Source organism: Caenorhabditis remanei, chromosome V (genome assembly GCF_010183535.1).
Source record: "Caenorhabditis remanei strain PX506 chromosome V, whole genome shotgun sequence".
Lineage (NCBI taxonomy): Eukaryota > Metazoa > Nematoda > Chromadorea > Rhabditida > Rhabditidae > Caenorhabditis > Caenorhabditis remanei.
Genome location: NC_071332.1, coordinates 1,578,528 through 1,599,609, shown reverse-complemented (window position 1 = coordinate 1,599,609; position 21,082 = coordinate 1,578,528). Strand labels below are relative to the sequence as shown.

At 39.5% G+C, this 21,082-nt stretch overlaps 4 protein-coding genes across 4 annotated transcripts; all 4 read right to left on the bottom strand.

The window, feature by feature from the left end:
• Positions 1–1,237: 1,237 nt before the first annotated feature.
• GCK72_016693 (uncharacterized protein) lies at positions 1,238–2,268 on the bottom strand (the record flags this gene model as incomplete). The annotated part of the gene is made up of 3 exons (XM_053731636.1): positions 1,238–1,435; positions 1,479–1,631; positions 2,191–2,268. 3 exons carry the CDS (start codon positions 2,266–2,268, stop codon positions 1,238–1,240), a joined length of 429 nt encoding a protein of 142 aa, XP_053580549.1.
• A 4,565-nt stretch (positions 2,269–6,833) lies between these two features.
• Positions 6,834–7,863, bottom strand: GCK72_016692 (uncharacterized protein; the record flags this gene model as incomplete). The annotated part of the gene is made up of 3 exons (XM_003092894.2): positions 6,834–6,880; positions 6,928–6,983; positions 7,322–7,863. The coding sequence occupies 3 exons, from the start codon at positions 7,861–7,863 to the stop codon at positions 6,834–6,836; spliced, it is 645 nt and encodes a 214-aa protein (XP_003092942.2).
• A 3,728-nt stretch (positions 7,864–11,591) lies between these two features.
• On the bottom strand, positions 11,592–11,873 carry GCK72_016691 (uncharacterized protein; the record flags this gene model as incomplete). The annotated part of the gene is made up of 2 exons (XM_003092903.2): positions 11,592–11,735; positions 11,781–11,873. The coding sequence occupies 2 exons, from the start codon at positions 11,871–11,873 to the stop codon at positions 11,592–11,594; spliced, it is 237 nt and encodes a 78-aa protein (XP_003092951.2).
• A 3,141-nt stretch (positions 11,874–15,014) lies between these two features.
• GCK72_016690 (uncharacterized protein) lies at positions 15,015–19,768 on the bottom strand (the record flags this gene model as incomplete). Its single annotated transcript, XM_003092882.2, has 4 exons — positions 15,015–15,446; positions 16,561–16,641; positions 16,692–16,876; positions 19,474–19,768. The coding sequence occupies 4 exons, from the start codon at positions 19,766–19,768 to the stop codon at positions 15,015–15,017; spliced, it is 993 nt and encodes a 330-aa protein (XP_003092930.2).
• Positions 19,769–21,082: the final 1,314 nt, after the last annotated feature.

Sequence of the window (21,082 nt, the reverse complement as noted above, 5' to 3'; positions counted from 1 at the left end):
AAACTGAAGTTATAAAGACTCCGAAATAGCTTTATGGTTTAATATGTACACCTAAGTGAAAGAATAAATATAACGATTCAGGAATATTTCAATCGAAAAACCGGAAGATGAACAACATTTGACCGTAAATACTGTATTATAACTGTATGTCTTTATATTTTTCAACTGCCTCGGAGAGGAGAAATTTTGTGGTTTCAGAAACTCATTAAAATCAAACGAATCAACTTTTTTGGACGTTCTATTCTTTGATCAGGAAGTTACTAATCACGCTGCTTCTAATCAGAAACAAGAAAAAACGGCACCGCGACAATTCGCAACTGCGACATTCCGCAACTACGACGTTTCGCAACCATAGAACTAGCAATAGTTTATCCTAGTTTTGTCTAAAAATGGGTCAGATATCTTTTTCTTCTATTTAATTATTTTCAAATATGTTCCCAGACCCTTCGGTTTCAACATTTTCAACTGACCTAAATATGCAAATGCGGTGTGGTTGCGAAACGCCGTGGTTGCGAAACGTCGTGGTTGCGAAATGTCATAGTTGCGGAATGTCGCAGTTGCGAAATGAATAGTTGCGAAATGTCGCAGTTGCGAAGTGTCGCAGTTGCGAAACCTACGTGAGTTGCGAAATGTCGCAGTTGCGAATTGTCGCGGAGCCGAAAAAACACCGGGATAGTCATATTCATGAATTCTGAGTATGGATAGAGGGCCCTTATAAAACAGGTGCCGTTCTATTACAGAAATTGTAGTGAAAAAGAGCTGGACCGATCCGGAATTTAACAAGTGTGTATATAACTTACAAAACAAAACATTCTAATCCACCTAATCTTGACGCTATCACTAAACATACTTCCGGAAATGCCAGGTTCAATCTCTATAATCTACTTTATATTCTCCGCAATTATGACTTGAGATCGCACATTTCTCAATTGAAAACTAACAAAAAAAAACAAAAAAAAATGGAAAAAATCTTAGTAGTAGGATGTATGTAGGTTGGGTCTATATATCCATATCCTCTAATTAGTAAATAACTAATAACCAGACACTCCCCAAGACCTAAAAACAAAAGGGGAGGTTATTTTTGAAATATTTAACAATCAACACGGTTTTTGAGTTCTGAGGAAAATTCGAGAATTTTCCGTTTTCAGAATCAAAGCAAGTTTATTTCAGAGTATGTTCTCACCGCTAACTAATCAAAAAGAAAAAAAACCAAACACGAAAATTGAAAAAAAAAAGGCTAAGCCCACGAAGACTGCAACTGTTGGAAATACTCCTCCTGAGTCTGAGAAGTGCTGATCTTGTTTCCATCCAGTTGACGGACTTCCAGATTTCCAGACTGATTGTGTCCACTTTTTATAGATGTTACCTTGCACCTATACTTTTTTGCGTCTCGGAGAAATAGTATAGGGAAGAGAGTCGCCGAGATGTTGAGGGTCTGGAAATTAGGGAAATGCGCTCTATTGAGAACTCTGACTCACCATGTCATAAACCATAAAATATTGATATAACACGTTGTATGGAATAATGTTAAACACAAAAAGCCAGAAGGATATAAACAAAGCAATATTGATAGCCAAGGCGCAGAAAGTGGCGACGAAACAGGTTTGGCATAGTTGGTAACTTTCGGATAGCTGAAAATACAACGGTTTCGTTAGGGAGCTGCGTATCGAGTCACCATGGTGGCGCAGCGCAACAAGTTGAATTCTTGGTCTACGGGAGCGCGCTTGCTTCCTGACTCACTCGATCTCTATGAACCTGTGCTAACTTCCTATATACCAACTAAAAGTGTCCATGGTCCAAAATCTAAATTGTTACATCTGCGCCCCACTGAAATTTCCTTGAAGCTCCGGTAGAGCGCGGATGTAAAAACGACTGCTTAGCGGCTAAATTTTTACTAAAAATCATATTTCTAAAAGTCCAATAAAGCGCATTTGCATATCACCTTCAAAGTGAAAATTCGCGCCGCAGGCACCCCAGATTTGTCTGCCGATCTCAACTTTCAATATACCACAGCAATGAAATTTTTGATCCATTTTTAAATTTTAAATCATTTTTTGTATGTCTAGATGTCCCCCAGCCTAGATAGCCCCACAAAACTACATTGACCAAGTTATATTGACCAACTCAAAAAGTCTGATGCGAATTTTGTTAAGCTTCGGTAGAGCGCGGTTGTAAAAAACCATGGCTTACCAAATATCTCTCCTTCAGTGGCAACTTCCCCAACGTCGCATAGTATCGTTTCTTAGCCGTAAAAAATAAATGGACCATTATGAAAAATGATAAGATGAACAACAAACTGACAAAGAAGAAACCAGATAGCTGATTGACTGGGTTGGGGTCTGAAGTGTATTTTTTTCAGATTTTTTTTTCATTAAATCCCACTTCTTATTCTTAAATAAATGTATGTGTATACTCCTATCAAGTAGAATAATATGATGCATGAGAACAAGAATTTGTATTTGGAAGTTAGCCGGAATGAAGGGAGCAAGACTGATCCGTAGCGTTCTGTGAAGTTCAATTTTGTACCGATGGCCTAACTTTCCCAACCTAGGCCACCATGCTTACCAAAAACCATTATGAAAATCCCCGCGGCTACTGAGAACTCTCCATAGCAATTGAGGTATTCCATATATTCATAAAGTGCTGAAGTTTTTTTTTTAATATTCGATAAATATGTTTCCCCTTAAAACTTACCAGTTTTACCACAATGCTTTGATGCAAAATATGAGCCATCGTACATCAAACAAATAACCGATTGCGTGATATGAGACAAAATGAAAAGGTACATTCCAGAGAAAATGATGAAGGAGGAGATTCTAAAAGTGTCCGGTAGAGCGCACTTACCAAATTTGTTTTCAGACGTAACTCGGTCCTTCAAATTCGCCTAAACTCTATAAGGTACTTCTGAACACGCTGGTTCCGAATATGTGATCCATTTTTGCAGATCGCTTCACTGAACTGACAAAGGAAGTCTTTGGAGACGCCACTTTCAAACTTCCTATAAACTCGGTTATAGGTATTTTCGACCATGGGGAGTTCATTTCTGTAGTCAAAACTAGAGTGTCGCCTCGCGAGACGAAACTCGCGAAATTCCCGATTTCCCCGTTTCGGCTCGACTCGGTTCGTCCCGGTTCGTCTCGCACTCTGTCTCGGTTCGGTTCGGTTCGTCTCGGTTCGGTTTGTCTCGCATTCGGTTCGTCTCGATTCGCAAAAAGTTCGGAAAGTTCATTTCCCGCAAATTACTCGCAAAGTTCACAAGACAAAGTGAACTATTCGTATTTCACGCGTTGACCGTTGATTTTCTGAAAATAATAATTTGGTAATAAAAATCGTGAACTTTTACTAATCTCATTTCCATTTATTTTTTCTGAAATTTATTTCATTATTTTGGAAAAGTTCACGACTTTAATTACCAAATTATTACTTTCAGAAGATCAACGGTAGAAATGATCAACGCGTGAAATGCGAATAGTTCACTTTGTCTTGCGAACTTTGCGAGTAATTTTCGGGAAATGAACTTTCCGAACTTTTTGCGAATCGAGACGAACCGAATGCGAGACAAACCGAACCGAGACGAAGCGAACCGAACCGAGACAGAGTGCGAGACGAACCGGGACGAGCCGAGACCGAATTCACGCGGGATTCGCATGAACTCTTGCTACTCGCGGGACAGGGTATCTTGCGAGGCGAGACTCTAGTCAAAACCTGCTAAATGTGTCTGTGAGCCAAGTTATGAGCTCTCAAACTATTCAAATGTTTAAGCTTTTTTTTCATGGAATTCCAAATCGGTCGTATATACGCCACCGCGCGGTTCAGTTTCTGTTCCGCAGCGGTTTTCAAAAATGAGAATATTTTGCGTATACTACTTGTTGATTTGGAATTACATGTGAGAAAGCTTATCCACATGAAAAGTTTGAGAGCTCGTATCTCAGCTCGCAGAGACATTTAGCAGGTTTTGACTGCGGAAATGGACTCCCCGTAGTCGAAAGTACCAATAACCAAATTTATAGGTCGTTTGAAAGTGGCGTCTCCAAAGACTTCCCTTGTGAGATATATGCATTTTGAGTCATATTCACATCAATGCAAAAAACACGTATACACAAAGAAAATTCGAAAAACTGGGTCTAAAATTGATTTTGAATTTTTTGAAAATGTTGCATACATCTCGGTTCAGAGAAGAAATTGAATCACATATTCGGAATCAGCGTGTTGAGAAGTACCTTATAGGATATGAGCCAATTCGAAAGACCGAGTTACGTCTAAAACAAAGTTAGCTTACCTCCAATAACCATCATAAAACTTATTAAGAACCACCAACTTAAAATAAACCATATTTGCAACTATCCCAATCGCAGCAATAATATAGTCAACAATCAATACAGCGGCCCAGAAATCCATCGCTTTCTAGAATACAAATGAGCAGAACTTGTCTAGCCAATAGCACGTGAGTAACTATACTAACTATATAATTTATCCTTAAATGGGGATAGTCTATGGCGTAAGTAGTGATAAACAAGATTTGATCAGAAAAAAGTGAATAAGAAGTGAGTATTTGTGTTGTTTTCGAATTCAAGAACTCCAAAATGACCGCCTCAATTACTACGACAAAATCGTAGTAATTGAGGCCTTCCGGGGGAATGGAAATGTTAAAATCAGAGATCATAGGTATCAAGCAACAAACATCGGATTGCAGATAATTCATTTTTGGAAGAGCGATTATGGTAGAAAGAAAAAAAGAAAATTGGGATTATGTTCCAAAATGTATAGAACATTATGGACATTCCTATGGCAATACGAATTGTCAGCTTGAAAAATGCTCGAAACAGTCAGTGTTGACCGAATTTTTTGTTTTTGTGTACTTCTATGCCATTTCGATTTCATCCTTAAATTTTAGCTTGTTTTCAGTGTTTTAACGGAGAATAGGTCCAGTGCGGTTCAATCAGTCAAAAATGATCTCTAAAAATGATCTCTAAAAATGATCTCTAAAATGACCAATTATTTTCAACTTTCATCTCACAATACCAGACGAGGCCACCTCTATCATTGGAAAACTCCAAGATCTAAAATTCGTGAGCATTTTTTCACTCACCGCGTCCTCAGTAAAATAGTTAGTCCTACGGCTCCATAAAACATTAAGCTTTCTCCAGTATTGCGGTACAACTGACATGAATAAGTAATCGCCCATTCAATAACATTAACAATTCATTTACCTTCCACGTGTTCACTATTCTCCCTCTATTTCATTTCAAGTTTCCCCCCTCCCCCCCCTATTGACCTTGCCACGTACTCTCACGTACGTATTTTAAATAAAAATAAATAAAAATAAAGTCGTACATTGCTAGTCGTGTGACTTGTCTGAGTCTTCATTTTTGTAGTTAGCCACTAATTTTTTTGTACTTCCAGACACTGTGGTGACAGCAGAATGACAAACTGCGCTGGTCTGAGAGCAACGGAGCGATAACTTGATATACCGTAAATACTGTATTATAACGGCATGCCGTTATATTTTTCAACTGCCTCCGAGAGAAATTTTGTGGTTTCAGAAACTCATTAAAATTGAACGAAAAAACCTTTTTGGACTTTCTATTTGCTGATCTAGAAGTGACCAAACACGTTGCTTCTAATCAGAACCGAGAAAAAATCCCCTGATAAACATTTTAAGTGATTCTGAGTAGAGATGGGGTGCCGTTATAATACAGGTGCCGTTCTATTACAGGTGCCGTTATAATACAGTATTTACGGTAAATTGTTCGTGATCTGAATAATCCAAGACTTTTTTCTGACTGTATAAAAGTCTCACAAGGTGAAGTTTTTGAAGACGTCACTTTCAAACGACCAATCAATTTGGTTATAGGTATTTCCGACCACAGGGAGTCCATTTCTGCTGTCAAAACCGGTTAAATGTCTTTGTGAGGCGAGTAATGAGCTCTCAAACTTTAAGCTTTTTCACATAGAATTTCAAATCGGCGGTATATACGCCACCGCGCGGATCCATTTGTGTTCCCTACAGGTTTACCTGTACTCGTACGTCGCAAAAATGAGAATATCTTGCATATACTACTTGTCGATTTGGAATTCCACGTGAAAAAGCTTAAAGTTTGAGAGCTCATAACTCGGCTTGCAGATAGGGCTGTTACTTGCGGCAATCGCCGGCAAGCCGGCGCCGCTTATTTTCACGTTAATTGCATGAAAAGCAAGTTCATTTCCAAAACGTGCTTCCATCGCCGGTTTTAATTTCCAAACCGGCGTCCAACGCCGCTTTTTTGAGTAGAAAATATACTGAAAATGAATGAAAATGATAAAAACCGGCGTTAAACGCCGGTTTAAAAAATTGTAATTGCCGAAATCGCCGGTTTCATTTCCGGCGTGGGCGGCAATCGCCGGTTTCATTTCCGGCGATTGTCGCCCACGCCGGAAATGAAAACGGCGATTGCCGCCCGAAAACGCCTGTTTTAACAGCCCTACTTGCAGAGACATTTAGCAGGTTTTGACTGCATAAATGGACTCCCCGTGGTCGAAAATACCTAAAAACCTAATTTATAGGTCGTTTGAAAGTGGCGTTTTCCCAAGCTCAAAGTTTTCTTGTGGTCAAAGGTGATATCTTTTCAAAACCAGATCTTTGAAAAATAAAACTTCCAAAAATTTTAGAGAAGTGACATTTGTCAACTCAGCTTTGGGCATAATTGCTGGTATCCACAGTGCGTGACGTGAGTTGACGTATTATGTCTAGTTTCATCAGGTGGACTAGAATTCTGGATTTCTAGGCCACCAAGTGTACAAACAAAAACTTCAGATGACCAAACCAATTTATCTTCTCAATGTATAGACTTAATTTACAGATTTATAGAAATACTCGGCACCACAATCGGTCTTCCCTTATCTGAAAAGTTACTGTAGTTGGATAGACTAAATCAGTCGCTGACATACTTCCACTCTTCCAAATCACCAAACGCATCTCTCGATTTGACGCGAAGATTATTATTCTGAAAATTTCCATTGAATGGAAATCTTTTTTTAAAAATCACAAAAAATGGTCGGAGAAATCGAGTTTTCAGCTAGGAAACCTTGAAAACCCCTATTTCTGCATCGATATCTACTAAAAATTGTGATTTTCGATAGATTTGGCAAAAAAAAACCGAAGAAAATGCGTCTAAGGCACCCCAGGTCTGTTTTTTTGGTGACAAACTTTGGTGACAAACTTTGAAAACGCGCAGAAGGGGCGTCGTTGGCGCGTTTTCAGACAAAATTTTAAGTATCTGGGGCACCTTTAGACGCGCTTTTAGGAAGAAGAATCTGACGCTTGTTTGTGAAAGCCACTCACCCCTCCAACGCTTGCATAAATGCCCAAAACGTGGAAAGAACACATAAAACAACATCATTCACAAATAACGGAGCCATCACATAATAAGCGGCCAACCCCGCAAAAACCGATGTCCCTTGAAAGAAGGTCTGCTTGATGAAATAAATTTCTCGTTGCCTCTGCTGCTTAGTCATCTGAATCTGATTCCCGGGGGAGCTCAATGATCTCGAATTCCTGCCCGCTCTATAAGCAGACACCAAATTCACGGTTACAATCATCACGCCCAAAGAGTTATTCGGAATGAAATCGGTGTACCAGTTGACGTCATCACAGAAGTCTGACGAGAGTGATGAGAATGTCCAGAACGATTCGTAGTACTGGAAATAGCAACCGATGATTTCATAGAAGGTTAGACATTTGATAAATGCCAGGAACCAGATTGTTGTAGTGGTGATGTGAGTCAGTAAGTTGGTAAAGATTTTTCGGTAGTAAAGAGGAAAAAAGACGGCGCAGAAACGGTTGAAGGCGAGGTAGAAGTGGAACATGATAGAGGCATGGTACATTGTAGTGGCGATGACTCCGATATAGTGGGAGTACGGTATGAGCCAGTGGAAGAGTCTGGAAGAAATTAATTATGTTGGTGGACTCAACTCAGCTGAACAACAAAAGCGCGGCAATTTGAAACATCAAAAATTCCGGTTTGCGTTACTAGCCTCCCATCACTAGGCTCGCTGCGTAGCGACTCAGCATTCTTTTTGAATTTTGCTAAAACCGAAGACGTGAGAATTCTGAATCTGTTCCCCAAACTTTTCTATGACGAATTACAGCCGAGTTACTCCAATTTTAGACAGAGACCAAGTCCCTGTTCTACTATTCGGGCGTTTCCTGCGTAGCGACTCAGGATCTTCAGCACAAAAAATTTTTGGAGAAACTTATATGGTTGGATAGCTGAAAACGTAAGGATTCTGAATCTGCTTTCAAAATTGATCTAAGATTAATTTGAGCCAAGGTATGCCACTATGAGCTCAACTTGCACTATCACCCTTATCTCCATGTGTTCACTGCGCAGCGACTCAAAGCCTTCAGCACAGATTTACTTAAAGAAAAACTTATATGGTTAGATAGCTAAAAACGTGAGGATTCTGAATCTGTTTTCAAAATTTCGCTATGATCAATTTCAGCCGAGATATGACACTTTGAGTTTAGACGACTGTCAGCCTAGTTTCCGTGTATTCACTGCGCAGCGACTCAGTGCGCTCAACACAGAATGTTTCTAAGAGAAACTTATCGGTTAGATAGCTGGAAATGTAAGGATTCGAAATCTGTTTTCAAAATTTCGCTATGATCAATTTCAGCCGAGATATGACACTTTTAGACATAGACCAAGTCTCTGTTGGGCGCCTGTACGCCCCCTGCGTAGCGACTCAGGGTGTACAGCACGCAAATTTTTTAGAGAAACTTATATGGTTAGATAGCTGAAAACGTGAGGATTCTGAATCTGTTTTTCAAATTTTGCTGTGATCAATTTGAGCGGAGATACACGGAATGGGATGTACATTTTCATGTTCCTACTACATTCCTATGGAGAGATTTCGATTGTTTGCGGGATTTATATACTGGTTTTTGGTGGGTTTCGGATAAATAACTTTTATGACCGTATAGCTGAAGACGTGATGATTCTGAATCTGTTTTTAAAATTGATCTGAGACCAATTTGAGCCGAGATATGCCACTAGATGGGCTCAACTTGCATTTTCCGCCTGGCTTCCGTGTATTCACTGCGCAGCGACTCAGTGTCTTGAAGACATTCTAAGAAACTTATATGGTTAGATAGCTGAAGATGTGAGGATTCTGAATATGTTTTTCAATTTGATCAGAGATCAATTTGAGCCGGGATACACGGCTTAAAGTGTTTATCCCCCAATTTGAACTTTTCACATTTTTTGTATCTCGGTTCATTTGTAGCCTAACCAAAAAATTTCAACTGACTCAGAATCCTCATAATTTCAGCTAACCGTCCACATTACACTTACCCCAACTGCCACGGAAATGCACACAGTAAAAACACGAAACAAAGAATAGTGTTTGATGTCGCTTGATTTTTTGTTATAATTCCAAACGAGCTATTCATAGACACAAGTTTTCGAGCAGCATATAACACGAGTATGTTAGTCGCAACGCCTAACAGGGAGATCTGAAAAAAAGGTTTTTAAGAAACTGGTAGTGTATTAGCACGGGACGCTTCTTACAATCGCGCTCTACCGAAACCAAAAAAATAGTATGCAAAATTGAGAGACTCAAAAAAAGAGACATTTTTCAAGGGCATTTCGGTGGAGCGCAGTTGTAAGAACTGTACCGAACCATTCAGTACCATCAGAGTGATAATAGCCACTGCGCCTTGGTCGTCCATTGGTATATGAATATGATGCAGGTGTAACTATACTAAACGAAAAAAAATTTGAAGACAAAAGATAAGCTGAAAACCAAAATTATACGTTGGACTAATGACATGTTTACTTTTTGTTAGAATGGTCTGGAGATTTGAAAATTGAACTTTTCGCGCCAAAACTAATTCTAGAAATAGAATCTTATCGACTGAAAGTTAGTTTCGTCATACATATCAATATCGAGTCATCATGTTTTGAAAGTTTTGAAACAAAAACAGCAAAAGTTAACATTTTGCTAAAAAAACATGCGAAATGATAATAAGAAGTAAGGTTTTTGCCAAAAACAAATATTTTAATGATAACCGTAGTCCTTAATCCCAAACGGGTAATACTTATCGCAAAGGACAAGTCTGGGTTGGTGAACTGGTTTTGTCTATAAGCTAAAAATAAATAAGAACTTTTTGGAGCAATCACGCTCTACCGTATGTAGTCACAGTCTGGTAGAGGGCGATTGTTACTCTTTGAAGTTAAAATGAAGCATGAAGTACTTTTGCTTTAACTTCCTGCAGGCATCTAGGCAACCTGAAAAATAAATGAATGAAACCTTTTAGACATTTTCAGGTGCAAACTTTTAATTGAAACATATTTCACTTGCAGTTATTACAAATATTTCCTCTTTTTCGACAATAAAAACCAAGAAGTCAAATAAATTGTGGATTTTGAAAAATGCTGTAAAAAAGATTCTGGAGAATTATGAATATTTTCTGCCGTCTTTTTTTCAAAGGATTCAAGAAATCCGCTCAACAAAGTTTTATGAAAAGCAATTACAAAAAATTGCAAACTCTGGTGCGCCCATTGAAAGCTATTTTACCTTCACTAGTCAATTCTTGAACTTTCAGAGAACTGTCGGCTGCTATTGCTATAAAAAAGATCTTGGCGTTTTCAGAATATTAGATTTTTCCATTTCCAGATCGTTCGCCGTCCCCTCCTTATTACCTATCTCCTTATAGTTAACATTGAAATAGGGCTGTTTCATTCATTTTTAGAATGGTTTGAAGTGTTCATTGTTTGAATGTAAAAATAACAAGTGTGAAAAATTGGGCGTGTTGCATGTTCCTATATGTTATAAAATTTGATAAGGCGCGCCTATGGCGCGTTTCATTCTACATGTTTTTTATCTGAAAATAGTTTCTTTACGAATTTTTACCAAAAAAATGATAGACCTGTGCTTCTTGTGGAACTTATCATTATGTCAGACGAATAAAACAGTAATCCATATGAAATAACCATTGTTAACCTCTTCCGGTTGGCGAGAAAGGTACCAGGGCCGCGCATTGTTTTCTGGACTAGGACAGGGCATTGTTTGAGAGGTCAAATAAATGGAAGGAGGAGAGCGGGGATGGTGCAGAGGGTGATGAAAAGGAGGAAGACGAGAAGACACCGGGGGAGGTGGCAGATGGTCGACTGAGAGCAGGAGGGGAGGGTGCACCAATGTGTGGCACTATAAAGATACATCCACTGCGCAATATTCTAATACAACAACTTTTTTATACACTGCCATTTTTATTAATTGGGTTCATTTTGGATATCTGAAAGCCTGAGAAAACGCAGTCAGTTATGTTTTGTACCAGTTCTGATTTGTATGGTTCTTATTATGTTACCACCTGTCTACCGGACTAACGTTCCGGAAACATGGGTCTCTAGGATAACGCCGTAACTCGGTCGATGTTGATGTAAAAACCATCATAGGTGTATTAAATCAATCATACGACTTGTCAATAAGTGTAACCATGGCCTAACTTTCTGAAACTTGGGATTTTATCCCATTAGCTTTGTCAAAATTGAAACCAGAAAGATTCAAAGTCAAATCATTTTATTATTGTTTCTAGGATAATGTGCTACATATTAAGCATGCTGCTGCAGAACCTCATTATCTTGATACGACTGATATGCATAGTTGTTCACCAATCTCCCCGTCCAGACATGATATAACTCAAGAACTCCGGAAACAATCAAAAACGACCACATGTTGCCCATATAGTAGTAATTCTGGAAAATTAAGAACAAGTTTCAAACAAAAAACCGAAAACTAACTTGTTTCAATACCGACTGAACACCGTATCTCACAAACCAGAAAATGATGAAAGTGGGGATAGTGAGCCAGTTATAATCGATGAAGCACGTCATAGCTGTGTTCCCAGCGAAATATCCGGCTATTAGGGCAAGTAGACATCGGGAAGTCGTTGATATGATGGACCTCGTCTGAATATTTTCCATTCACAGCCCGCAAACATTCCAAAAAATAGTCTAGGATTTCTAGGCAACCGACTTTGAATTGTCATAATTTCGTATCAGTTCGTCAAATTTGAATTAAAAAAAAAACTAATTTATAACGCGTTCTAGGTGCCCAAGTCTCCTTCCGGTCAAAAGTTTAAAATAGTGAGAACGCGATAAAAGTACGCCAGATTGTGTTTTGTTTTTCAATTGTGACATCTGACGTACCTTTGACGCGTTGCAAAACTATGTTTTAAAATAAATTTTTTTCAAAATTAGGTCATCAATTTCCTACTAAAATCAACGAAACTACAGTCTGGCACGCCTTTGTCGCTTTTCAACTAGACCTAGTTTTCTATAATAAGGTTTCTCTCCGTTTTTTTCCTTAGTTGTCAAGGCCGGTAGAAAATTGTCAAAGCCCGGCTTCAAAAAATGACCTTTTTTCCAATTTTTTTTTCGAAATTTTTTCAATTTTTCATAGAAAATGAGACCATTTTTGACTATTTTTCAGAATTTCTTCTAATTCTGAATGATAGTAGAAAATTTGACTTTTTCGCGAAAAAATTCAAAAAACTTCAACAAATTTGAAAATTTGACTTTCGCGCCAATTTGCCCGGGTTTGACAATTATGGTTTTTTCGAAATGAAAGACGTAAAAATAATAATGCGACGTGGCCTAACATTCTCAAAGTTTAGGTTTCTAGGTCATCGATCTCACTGATTTGTTCAAAAAATCAACCACGCCTACCTCCGTATGCGGCTCCATGAAAACTGCGCACAAAATACCAAGAACTGCATAAAAAATTCCGTAAACATAGGCGACAGTCATCTCATTCCGACACTTGACGAATCTCGCGGGCACATTCTCATTTTTGAAGGAATATGCACCTCTAACGGCGAAAAGAATAATACAGACAAGGAACAGGACAAGTTGATGCCAGATGTGTGTGGGCGCGGTGTTAGGGGAGAGATAGGTGTCTGATATGGTGAACGAGGCGATCGTAGCAAGAAAGAAGAGAGAGAAATATTGCATTTTGGGGGGGGGGAGTGAGCAATAGTGGTGAATTAGAATATGAAGAGGGGGGCTTGGGTGGAGAGGGAGGGAGACAGAGAGGGTAAAAGGAGTAGTATACAAAGAATGAGGCAGATGTTGCTCCCACGGAGGTCACATCGACCATCTGTCGAGCAGAGATGTTGGGAAGTAAAAATTTTCTTATCCGGAAGTCGGAAGTCGGAAGTCGGAAGTCGAAAGTCGGAAGTAAAAAACACCCGGAAGTCGGAAGTCGGTATTAGATTTTTTCGTAAAGATTCAAAAACTCTTAGAAAAAGTTCATAAAATTCGCGAAAATCAGTGGAAAATTAGTTTTTGGCTGAAGAAAAGCCTATTTTCTGTCCTTTTAGACCATTTTCCATGTATTTCTGCGAAATTTACTTTTCCGAAATTTCACCGTTATGTAATGACAGAAGTCGGAAATAAAATTCCTTATCCGGAAGTCGGAAGTCGGAAGTCGGAATTGAAATTTCTTATCCGGAAGTCGGAAGTCGGAAGTTGGAAGTGAAAAAAAACCGGAAGTCGGGAGTCGGAAGTCGGAAGTCGACACACACTCGACTGAAAAATTCAAAACTTAATATACTTTTGAGCGGTACTGTTTCTTTCAGTTTTAGGCGAGTGCAGCTTCTCGACCTCGGTTCTTCCTGAAATTCTGAATCGTCTACCTTTATCTCCACCCAAACACTCCCTCTAATTCAATTCATTTTCCAACATGAAAAAAATTCCCTTTGATTCACATATTCATAATAACGTAGACATCTCCCCCCCCTTTCGCTAATTACAACTCTCGGGAATCGGTTTGTGTCGTGACTCAAAGCTCATGTTTTCGCGGCTCTCTTTATACTCCCTGATTCCCTGATCGACGTCAATGAGTGTCTCATGTAGACAGTTTCTAATGTTTGGTTTTTTTTTGGCGATAAGTTTATTATAAAATCAGTCGGGAGTACACAGACAAGAAAAGAAGATGAGAAAGATCTGATTAAGACTGGAATACTGGATGTTACTGAAAGTATTGGAAGTTATAAATGTGGTGGTGGATAGTCAATAATTCAAATTATGATGAACAATAAAAAGATGCACGGAAAAAAGGGCCTGACAGTAAAAGTAGGGACACGTGGTAGCAAAAATTTAAACTGCGCGACGACCCCAAAAAATATCGCATTTTTTCGAATTTAGGCTAGTTATGTAGACCAAAACTAGATCTACATTTTTGTAGTTCACAACTTTTTAATAGCTATTCTAGCTTTTGAGATATGAGCGGTCAAAGATGTGCCACGGAGAAACTAGGGTGTCTGACTATATGCGTCTCCTGCCTCCCCGTTTTTTTTCTTGTCTGACTTTAAAGACGTATATCTCAAAAACGTGAATAGCTATCAAAAAGTTGTCAACTACAAAAATAAAGTTTGAAACTAGGACTTCATTTTTGTAGTTGACAACTTTTTGATAGGAATGCTAGGTTTTGAGATATAAGCTGTCAAAGATAGGTGCCTTGAGATGAGGGACGGGAAGAGGGAGAGGGCGCAGAGAAACTAGAGTGTCTGGCTTCTCTGCGTCTCTTTTGTGGAAATAGTTTAGTTTAGGCGCTAACATCAGGAATATTCAAAAATGATCAACTAAATACAAAGATGAAAGTAGATTATAATGAAATGGAATAATGACAGAGAGGACGATGGTGGGACAGAAAATAACAAATTTTGAGATAGTAGCACAATGTCAATCACTAGAATTTTATATTTATTGTGTAGATAAAACTAGATCTACATTTTTGTAGTTGACAACTTTTTGTTAGGAATGCTAGGTTTTGAGTTATAAGCGGTGAAAGATGGGCCACGGAGAGTGAGAGAGGGGGAGGGGAGAGGGGAGAGGGCGCAGAGAAACTAGAGTGCCTGGATTCTCTGCGTCTCTCTCCCTCTCATTCTCCGTGGCCCATCATTGACCGCCCATATATCGAAAGCTAGAATAGAAGTTGTCAACTACAAAAGTAGAGATCTAGTCTTGCTGATTCTACTCCAATATCTCATGTGACTCCAGAAGTCGTTGCTCACTGATAGTCACCGCCTTCTGCTTCTTTTCCTTCTTCTCCTTGACTGGTCCTGGTCCCTTGAATAGATTCGCCAAATACTTGTAGTACTCCTCAGCCAGCCATTCTTGAGCCAATATCTCTCCTTTCGTGCTTCTGGGCTCCTCATTTTTAGCAGCTCCCCGTCGTTTTCTCTCGACATGACGCTGAATTCGTTCGTGGTAGAAGAGGAAAGCAGTTGGGAAACTGATTGATTCGAGGCCACGGAGGAATCCAAAGATGAGATGGGCGTTGAGAATGGTTTGTGGGGGGAATTGGATGGGGAGTTGGTGGAAAGTGATCCAAGAGAGACTGATCAGGAATCGGAATGTGGTGACGAACAGGACAACGGAGAGGGTCTCCTTGGCTTCGAAGATCTGGAAATGTGGTGGAATTGGGATGTTTTGAAACTAAAAACACAGAAAGTTTGACATCTCGAAACTAGGACGTTTTACAAAATCACAAACTCATCAGCTATGTGTGTCGGGAGACCGAAACTAAGTCTTTTTCCAATCGGTCGGTTAAGAACTAGGTGCAGGACGTTTTCATAACTAAAGCCCTCTTTCAAACGACTCAAAAATTTGGCCCCTGATAATTTTGAGTCCGCTGATTCCGAATCTGAAATCAAATTCTGCTTCTGAATTCTTCCGTGAACCGAGTTAAGAGCTTTTTTCACATGGTATTCCCAATCGGTCGCATATACGTCACCATTCATTAAAAAAGCTTAACCATAGGAAAAGTTTGACGGCTCATAATTTGGTTCACAGAGACATTTAGCAAAAATTGTATTTCAGATCCAAAATGACGGACTCGAAAGTATCAGTGATCAAATTTTTGAGTCGTTTGAGAGAGGACACCTTGAGGATTCCCATTACAAGGCATTCTGCAACTGGTATGACTCAAGCGATTACGTAAGATAACGCTCTTACGACTAACGTGGTTATGACGTTTATCAACCGGGACGTTTTGAAACTGATCCGTTTCGCAACCATCCCGTTTTATAACTATGACATATCGTAACTTTCTTGAAACCCTAAACGATGTTAAGATGATACAACAAAAAAACGCTACAAATTTTTTTTGTCAAAAAAATTTGTTTCTCACTTCTGACTTTCCTAGTCAGAATCAAGGCTATGGCCGTTCCGTTTCGCAACTATACCGTTTTGCAACCAATTTGCTCTACTGCTTCGTTCAAATGTTAGAGAAAGAAACGCAGAGAGGTTAGAGTGTCTGGTTGTCTGCGCTCTCTCCTCAACTCCTCAACTTCAGAGCGTTTTATCTCAAAAACGAGCGGAGCTAACAAAAAACTAAAAACTACAAAAATGATCAGCATAAAATTTTACACATTCTGTTAGTTGACCACTTTTCTCTAGCTCCGCCCCTTTTTGAGATGTAACGCTTTGAAGTTGAGGAGAGAGCGCAGACAACCAGACACTCTGACCGCTCTGCGTCTCTTTCTCTAACATTAAACTGAGACGTTTCGAAACTCACCAAGAACCTCGTCTGCAAATCCACCTTCCCATGAGTTGTGATGATTGCCCTTTTCTTGGAGCAGAAGACGATGACATTCAACTGAAAACATCAAAATTTTTAGAATTCTTAAAATTTCTACGACCACGTACCACCAAATTCAAACTGGTTATCCCAAACAAGACATAAGCGGATGGGTGGTTTTCATCGAATCCTCGATACGTGAACTCAGGAATCAGAAGGCTCATGTAGCCGAGGAAAATCGATAAAAAGACAATAAGGAATCCGAATTTCGGGTGGTTTTTGAAGATTCGTTTGTAGTCACCAAAGTAGGCGTCTGAAGAAGATGAAATTGCGCTCTAGCGAACTTACCCTATATCATTGGAAAGCTGAGAAAGCGCTGATTCCGAATATATATTCAGTTTTTGTCCTCGAGGTCTGGTATTCAAGAAAAAACGGGTTCAAAGTTTTTTTTTCCTGAGACCCAATGCTCCAAGTACCATAAAACGTAGCTTATATGAAAAATGAAAAACCAAGTCAAGACCTTCAAAATTGTATTAATACCTTAAGATTTGGTTGTGTTTTCAGAGAATTAGAAGGATTTGAAAAAAACGCAAAATTTTTTTAAGTACAAAAAATTTCGTTACACCTGTTATGCCCCGTGAGTCACTATAGATCATTTAGTGCTCCTTACGTAACCCTTCTCTAGAACTTTCCATGTATTGACGTAGCTCCTGTGTGCCACTGATAAGAACTACTATTTAACCGTTGCTCCCGACCATTCGTGGTCGGTTCCCTTATCATGTTTTAAGAGATGATGATGTTTCTATGAATAAATATCACACATTCGAACCGCTACACCGAAGGCCGCAGAAGCCTTCCATTACATGGAGGTACCACCTTCGCGTTGAGTATACTTCTCAACGTGAACAAGGGAGCAGAATCCATAGTCCAAACTGAAATGAAATTTGAACACAACTGTTCAAATAATTCATTATCAGTAAGAAACTACATCTACGAGGGGCACCCATTGAAGGCTGCTTCTGCTAGAACTAGTGATCTGAAAAAGAAGTGAAAATTGCTTCTAATCAGAAAAGGTAAGACCACTTCTATAAAAGTTTACTCTAGTAACCTAAACCAGAACTGGCAGTATAAAATGAAGAACGAGCTTTCTCCGGAAAAACTCCGTAACTTCATATACCAAAAAAGGTAGAGAAATGAGACATCCAGATGCTCAAATTCGAAGTGAATTCTTTGATTGAAGTGACGTTAAACTTGTTCAACATACCTCTGTTCTCTTATTGGGAAGTTCTGAGGAACTGTTGAAAAAAGGGGCGAAGCAGGAAGCTCGTAACCCAGCAGAAGGAATCTGCAAGCTCACCGAAGATGGTGCAGCCGAGTTATGTTGAATCGCGGTCTCTGAGCGCTTGTACCCACTACACGGGGCGGCAACCGTACCAGCCTTGACTCTGGTCAAGGTCTACAGGCTGAAAAGTCCGACGACTTTCTCAGAGATATCTCGTGACCATTCATGAGAGTAATCGATCCACGTCAGAGATGAGAACAAAAATTTTTTGTTATCATGCTCGAGCGAGATGATAACGGTAATAACCTGATGTGGCGAGGGAGACCGAAGCTACAATCAGAGGATCAGCCAAGATGACGAGCACTGAAAAGTCATTTCTGAAAAACCAGACAAGCTAAAGCCTTAAAACGTAGCTAATGCACAAAAAGGCCGGAACCCGACCAAAAAAAAAAGATTGATGACCGTTCAACCTGTCTCCACTGACAGCAACGGAAATTCCACTGAAGAAATACTCTGAAATATCAGACTATTGAACTTCAGTATAACAAAAGGAAAATATTCAAAATACTGAAAACTGATATTCAAGTCTCAGCAAGATAATGTGTAATTCTCAATCATTCATCATACTTGATGAAACCAGAGAAAAACAACTTGCCACCGTGAGACGTATCGGTAAAGCATTTTGAATTATTCCAATACTCGGACAATAGCAAAAAGCTATTAAACGAGGGAGAGACTGACCGATTCTAGATAAGAAAGTTTTCTAGATAATAAAGCGGCAGCAAACAATGAGACTGTATAAAACACTCTCAAACAAGACATCATTATGGACATTCTCTGGAACATCGCTGCTGCCAAATCATCGACAACAACATTTGAGTCAAATGCGTGTCGTCGAACCAGAGCAACATCACGAGCATGGTAACAAGAAGCTGCAGGGTGGTGGAAATAGTGATGCTGACAGAGAGCTGCATAGTCAAAGGAGGTCAACGTATCAAATGGCACAAACTGACATCAACAACAAATGCGAGAACACCTACAACTGGAACTATGCTAAGTGACTGACTTTCTATATTTTATTTGAATTCATTTCTTGTTATTTTATTTTAACGCTCGGGACGAGCTTTCCGAAATGAGGGGGATGTTATGCCCCGTGAGTCACTATAGATCATTTAGTGCTCCTTACGTAACCCTTCTCTAGAACTTTCCATGTATTGACGTAGCTCCTGTGTGCCACTGATAAGAACTACTATTTAACCGTTGCTCCCGACCATTCGTGGTCGGTTCCCTTATCATGTTTTAAGAGATGATGATGTTTCTATGAATAAATATCACACATTCGAACCGCTACACCGAAGGCCGCAGAAGCCTTCCATTACACACCAAAAACACAAATTTTGGGGGTTATCTGTCTGAAAAATTTAAAAATTCATCAAAAAATGGTGCAAAAAATTTTTCTTCTTTGATTTTCGCCTAACTTTGACCTTGTTTTTCTCGAATACCAGACGTCAAGGGCAAAAACTGAATATATATTTGGAATCAGCGTTTTCTCAGCTTTCCAATGGTATAGGTCACGTCCCATAACTCTGCAGTGGAGCGCGCTTGCATCCCGATGGATCCCGACTTACCAATAAAGAAGAAAAGCTTCAAAAAGTTTATGATAAACTCGACGTGAACATTCGTAGCCTCCAACTTGAGTCTCATAAATTCCGATTGTCTCAGCTGAGCCACTATCATGGCCAAATTCCCGGCTACCGTAATCACGTAGCCGCCGGAAATCAGACCGAGTAGAGCACGTGAGAACGTCGTGAAGTACTCTCGGATAACGGCGATTTTGATGAATTTGAAATGGAAATAGAGGCAGATGGGCAAAGTGAAAATGGCACCGACCAGGAATAACTCCTGGATTCCTTCCGTTGCCATGTTCTCTGAAAAATCGATAATATCAGTTTTTTTTTGGAAATGAGAAAACGCGCTCCATCTCACAAAACCACGTAGCACGCGCCGCGACCGCAGCGCGCGGCTCTATCACGCGGGCTCTGAAATTCTTAGAATTTCAGCGGTTTTTTTTTTAAATAACCCATATAAAATGTGCCTTGTGACCTGAAATTCTAAGAATTCGAATTCGGAGATAATCCTCTACAAAAAATGATACAAATTTTTTTTTGAAAAAATTTTGTTTCTCACTTCTGACTTTATCTTCTTTATCTGACAATAAGTCAGAACCCCGAGCTCAGCACGTTTTTCAGTGAAATATCGTCGAGCAGAGTAAACGCGCTTCATCGCACACAGATGAGATCCGCGAAAAAGCGCGCACTTTTAAAATTTCTAGAAGTTTACGCATTTTTCATAGAAAAAATGGTTAGAAATTGCCGAGCTTGAGCTAATTTGCTGAAGGAAGAGCAATCGCGCTCGGTGAAAACCGCGACGCACGCGCCGCGACCGCAGCGCGCGCTTTTTACGTTTTTTGAATTTCTCAGATTCTAAATGCAAATTCGTTAAAAAACCGACTAAAATGTGAATTTTGACATAAAACTCCGAGAATTTTAAAAAATTACAAAAAAAAAAAATTTCGAAAAAAATCTCGAAAACTCCCAATCAACTCTTCTGACTACATATATACAAGTCAGAAGCGTCTCAAACTCAAAAAACTCTTTTTAAGTCACCCACTGATTATCACCCTCGGGAGCTCCTAAATAGAGCTCTAGATAAGAGAGCGTGTATCATGGCAACGGGTGCAGGGGGCGGAGTCTCGGGTGAAAATTGAGGAAACGATAACAACCAGGAAGGCTTTACGTTCGAAAAAGCGAAAAAAAAACAAAAACAAAAAAAAGTTTTGTCGGAGGAAAAATCGAACCCGCGACCGTCCGCGCGGAAAACGATAGCTTTAGCCAGTCGGCCACGCGGACGTCTCGAAGGATTTAGGTCGGAGGGCATAGAAATGATTGCGTCCGGCAGGATTTGAAAAGCGCGTTGGAAAGTGCGTCAGCTAATGTGTTTTCGTTGTTTTACATCACAATTTGAATAAAAAAATAAAAAATGTATTATTACCCGGCACACTTTAAAGAATACCATTAACAATTTGATGGAAAAGAAAGAAAAAATGAGCAAGAAACAGTGAAAAAGCGGATGTGTGTTTGTGTTTGTATGTGAACAAGAGGGAACCCGTGTGTGGTAGAAAAAGTAGTACAGTCTCATTATGCAACCGGAGAGAGGAAATGGGGGGAAAACACCAAT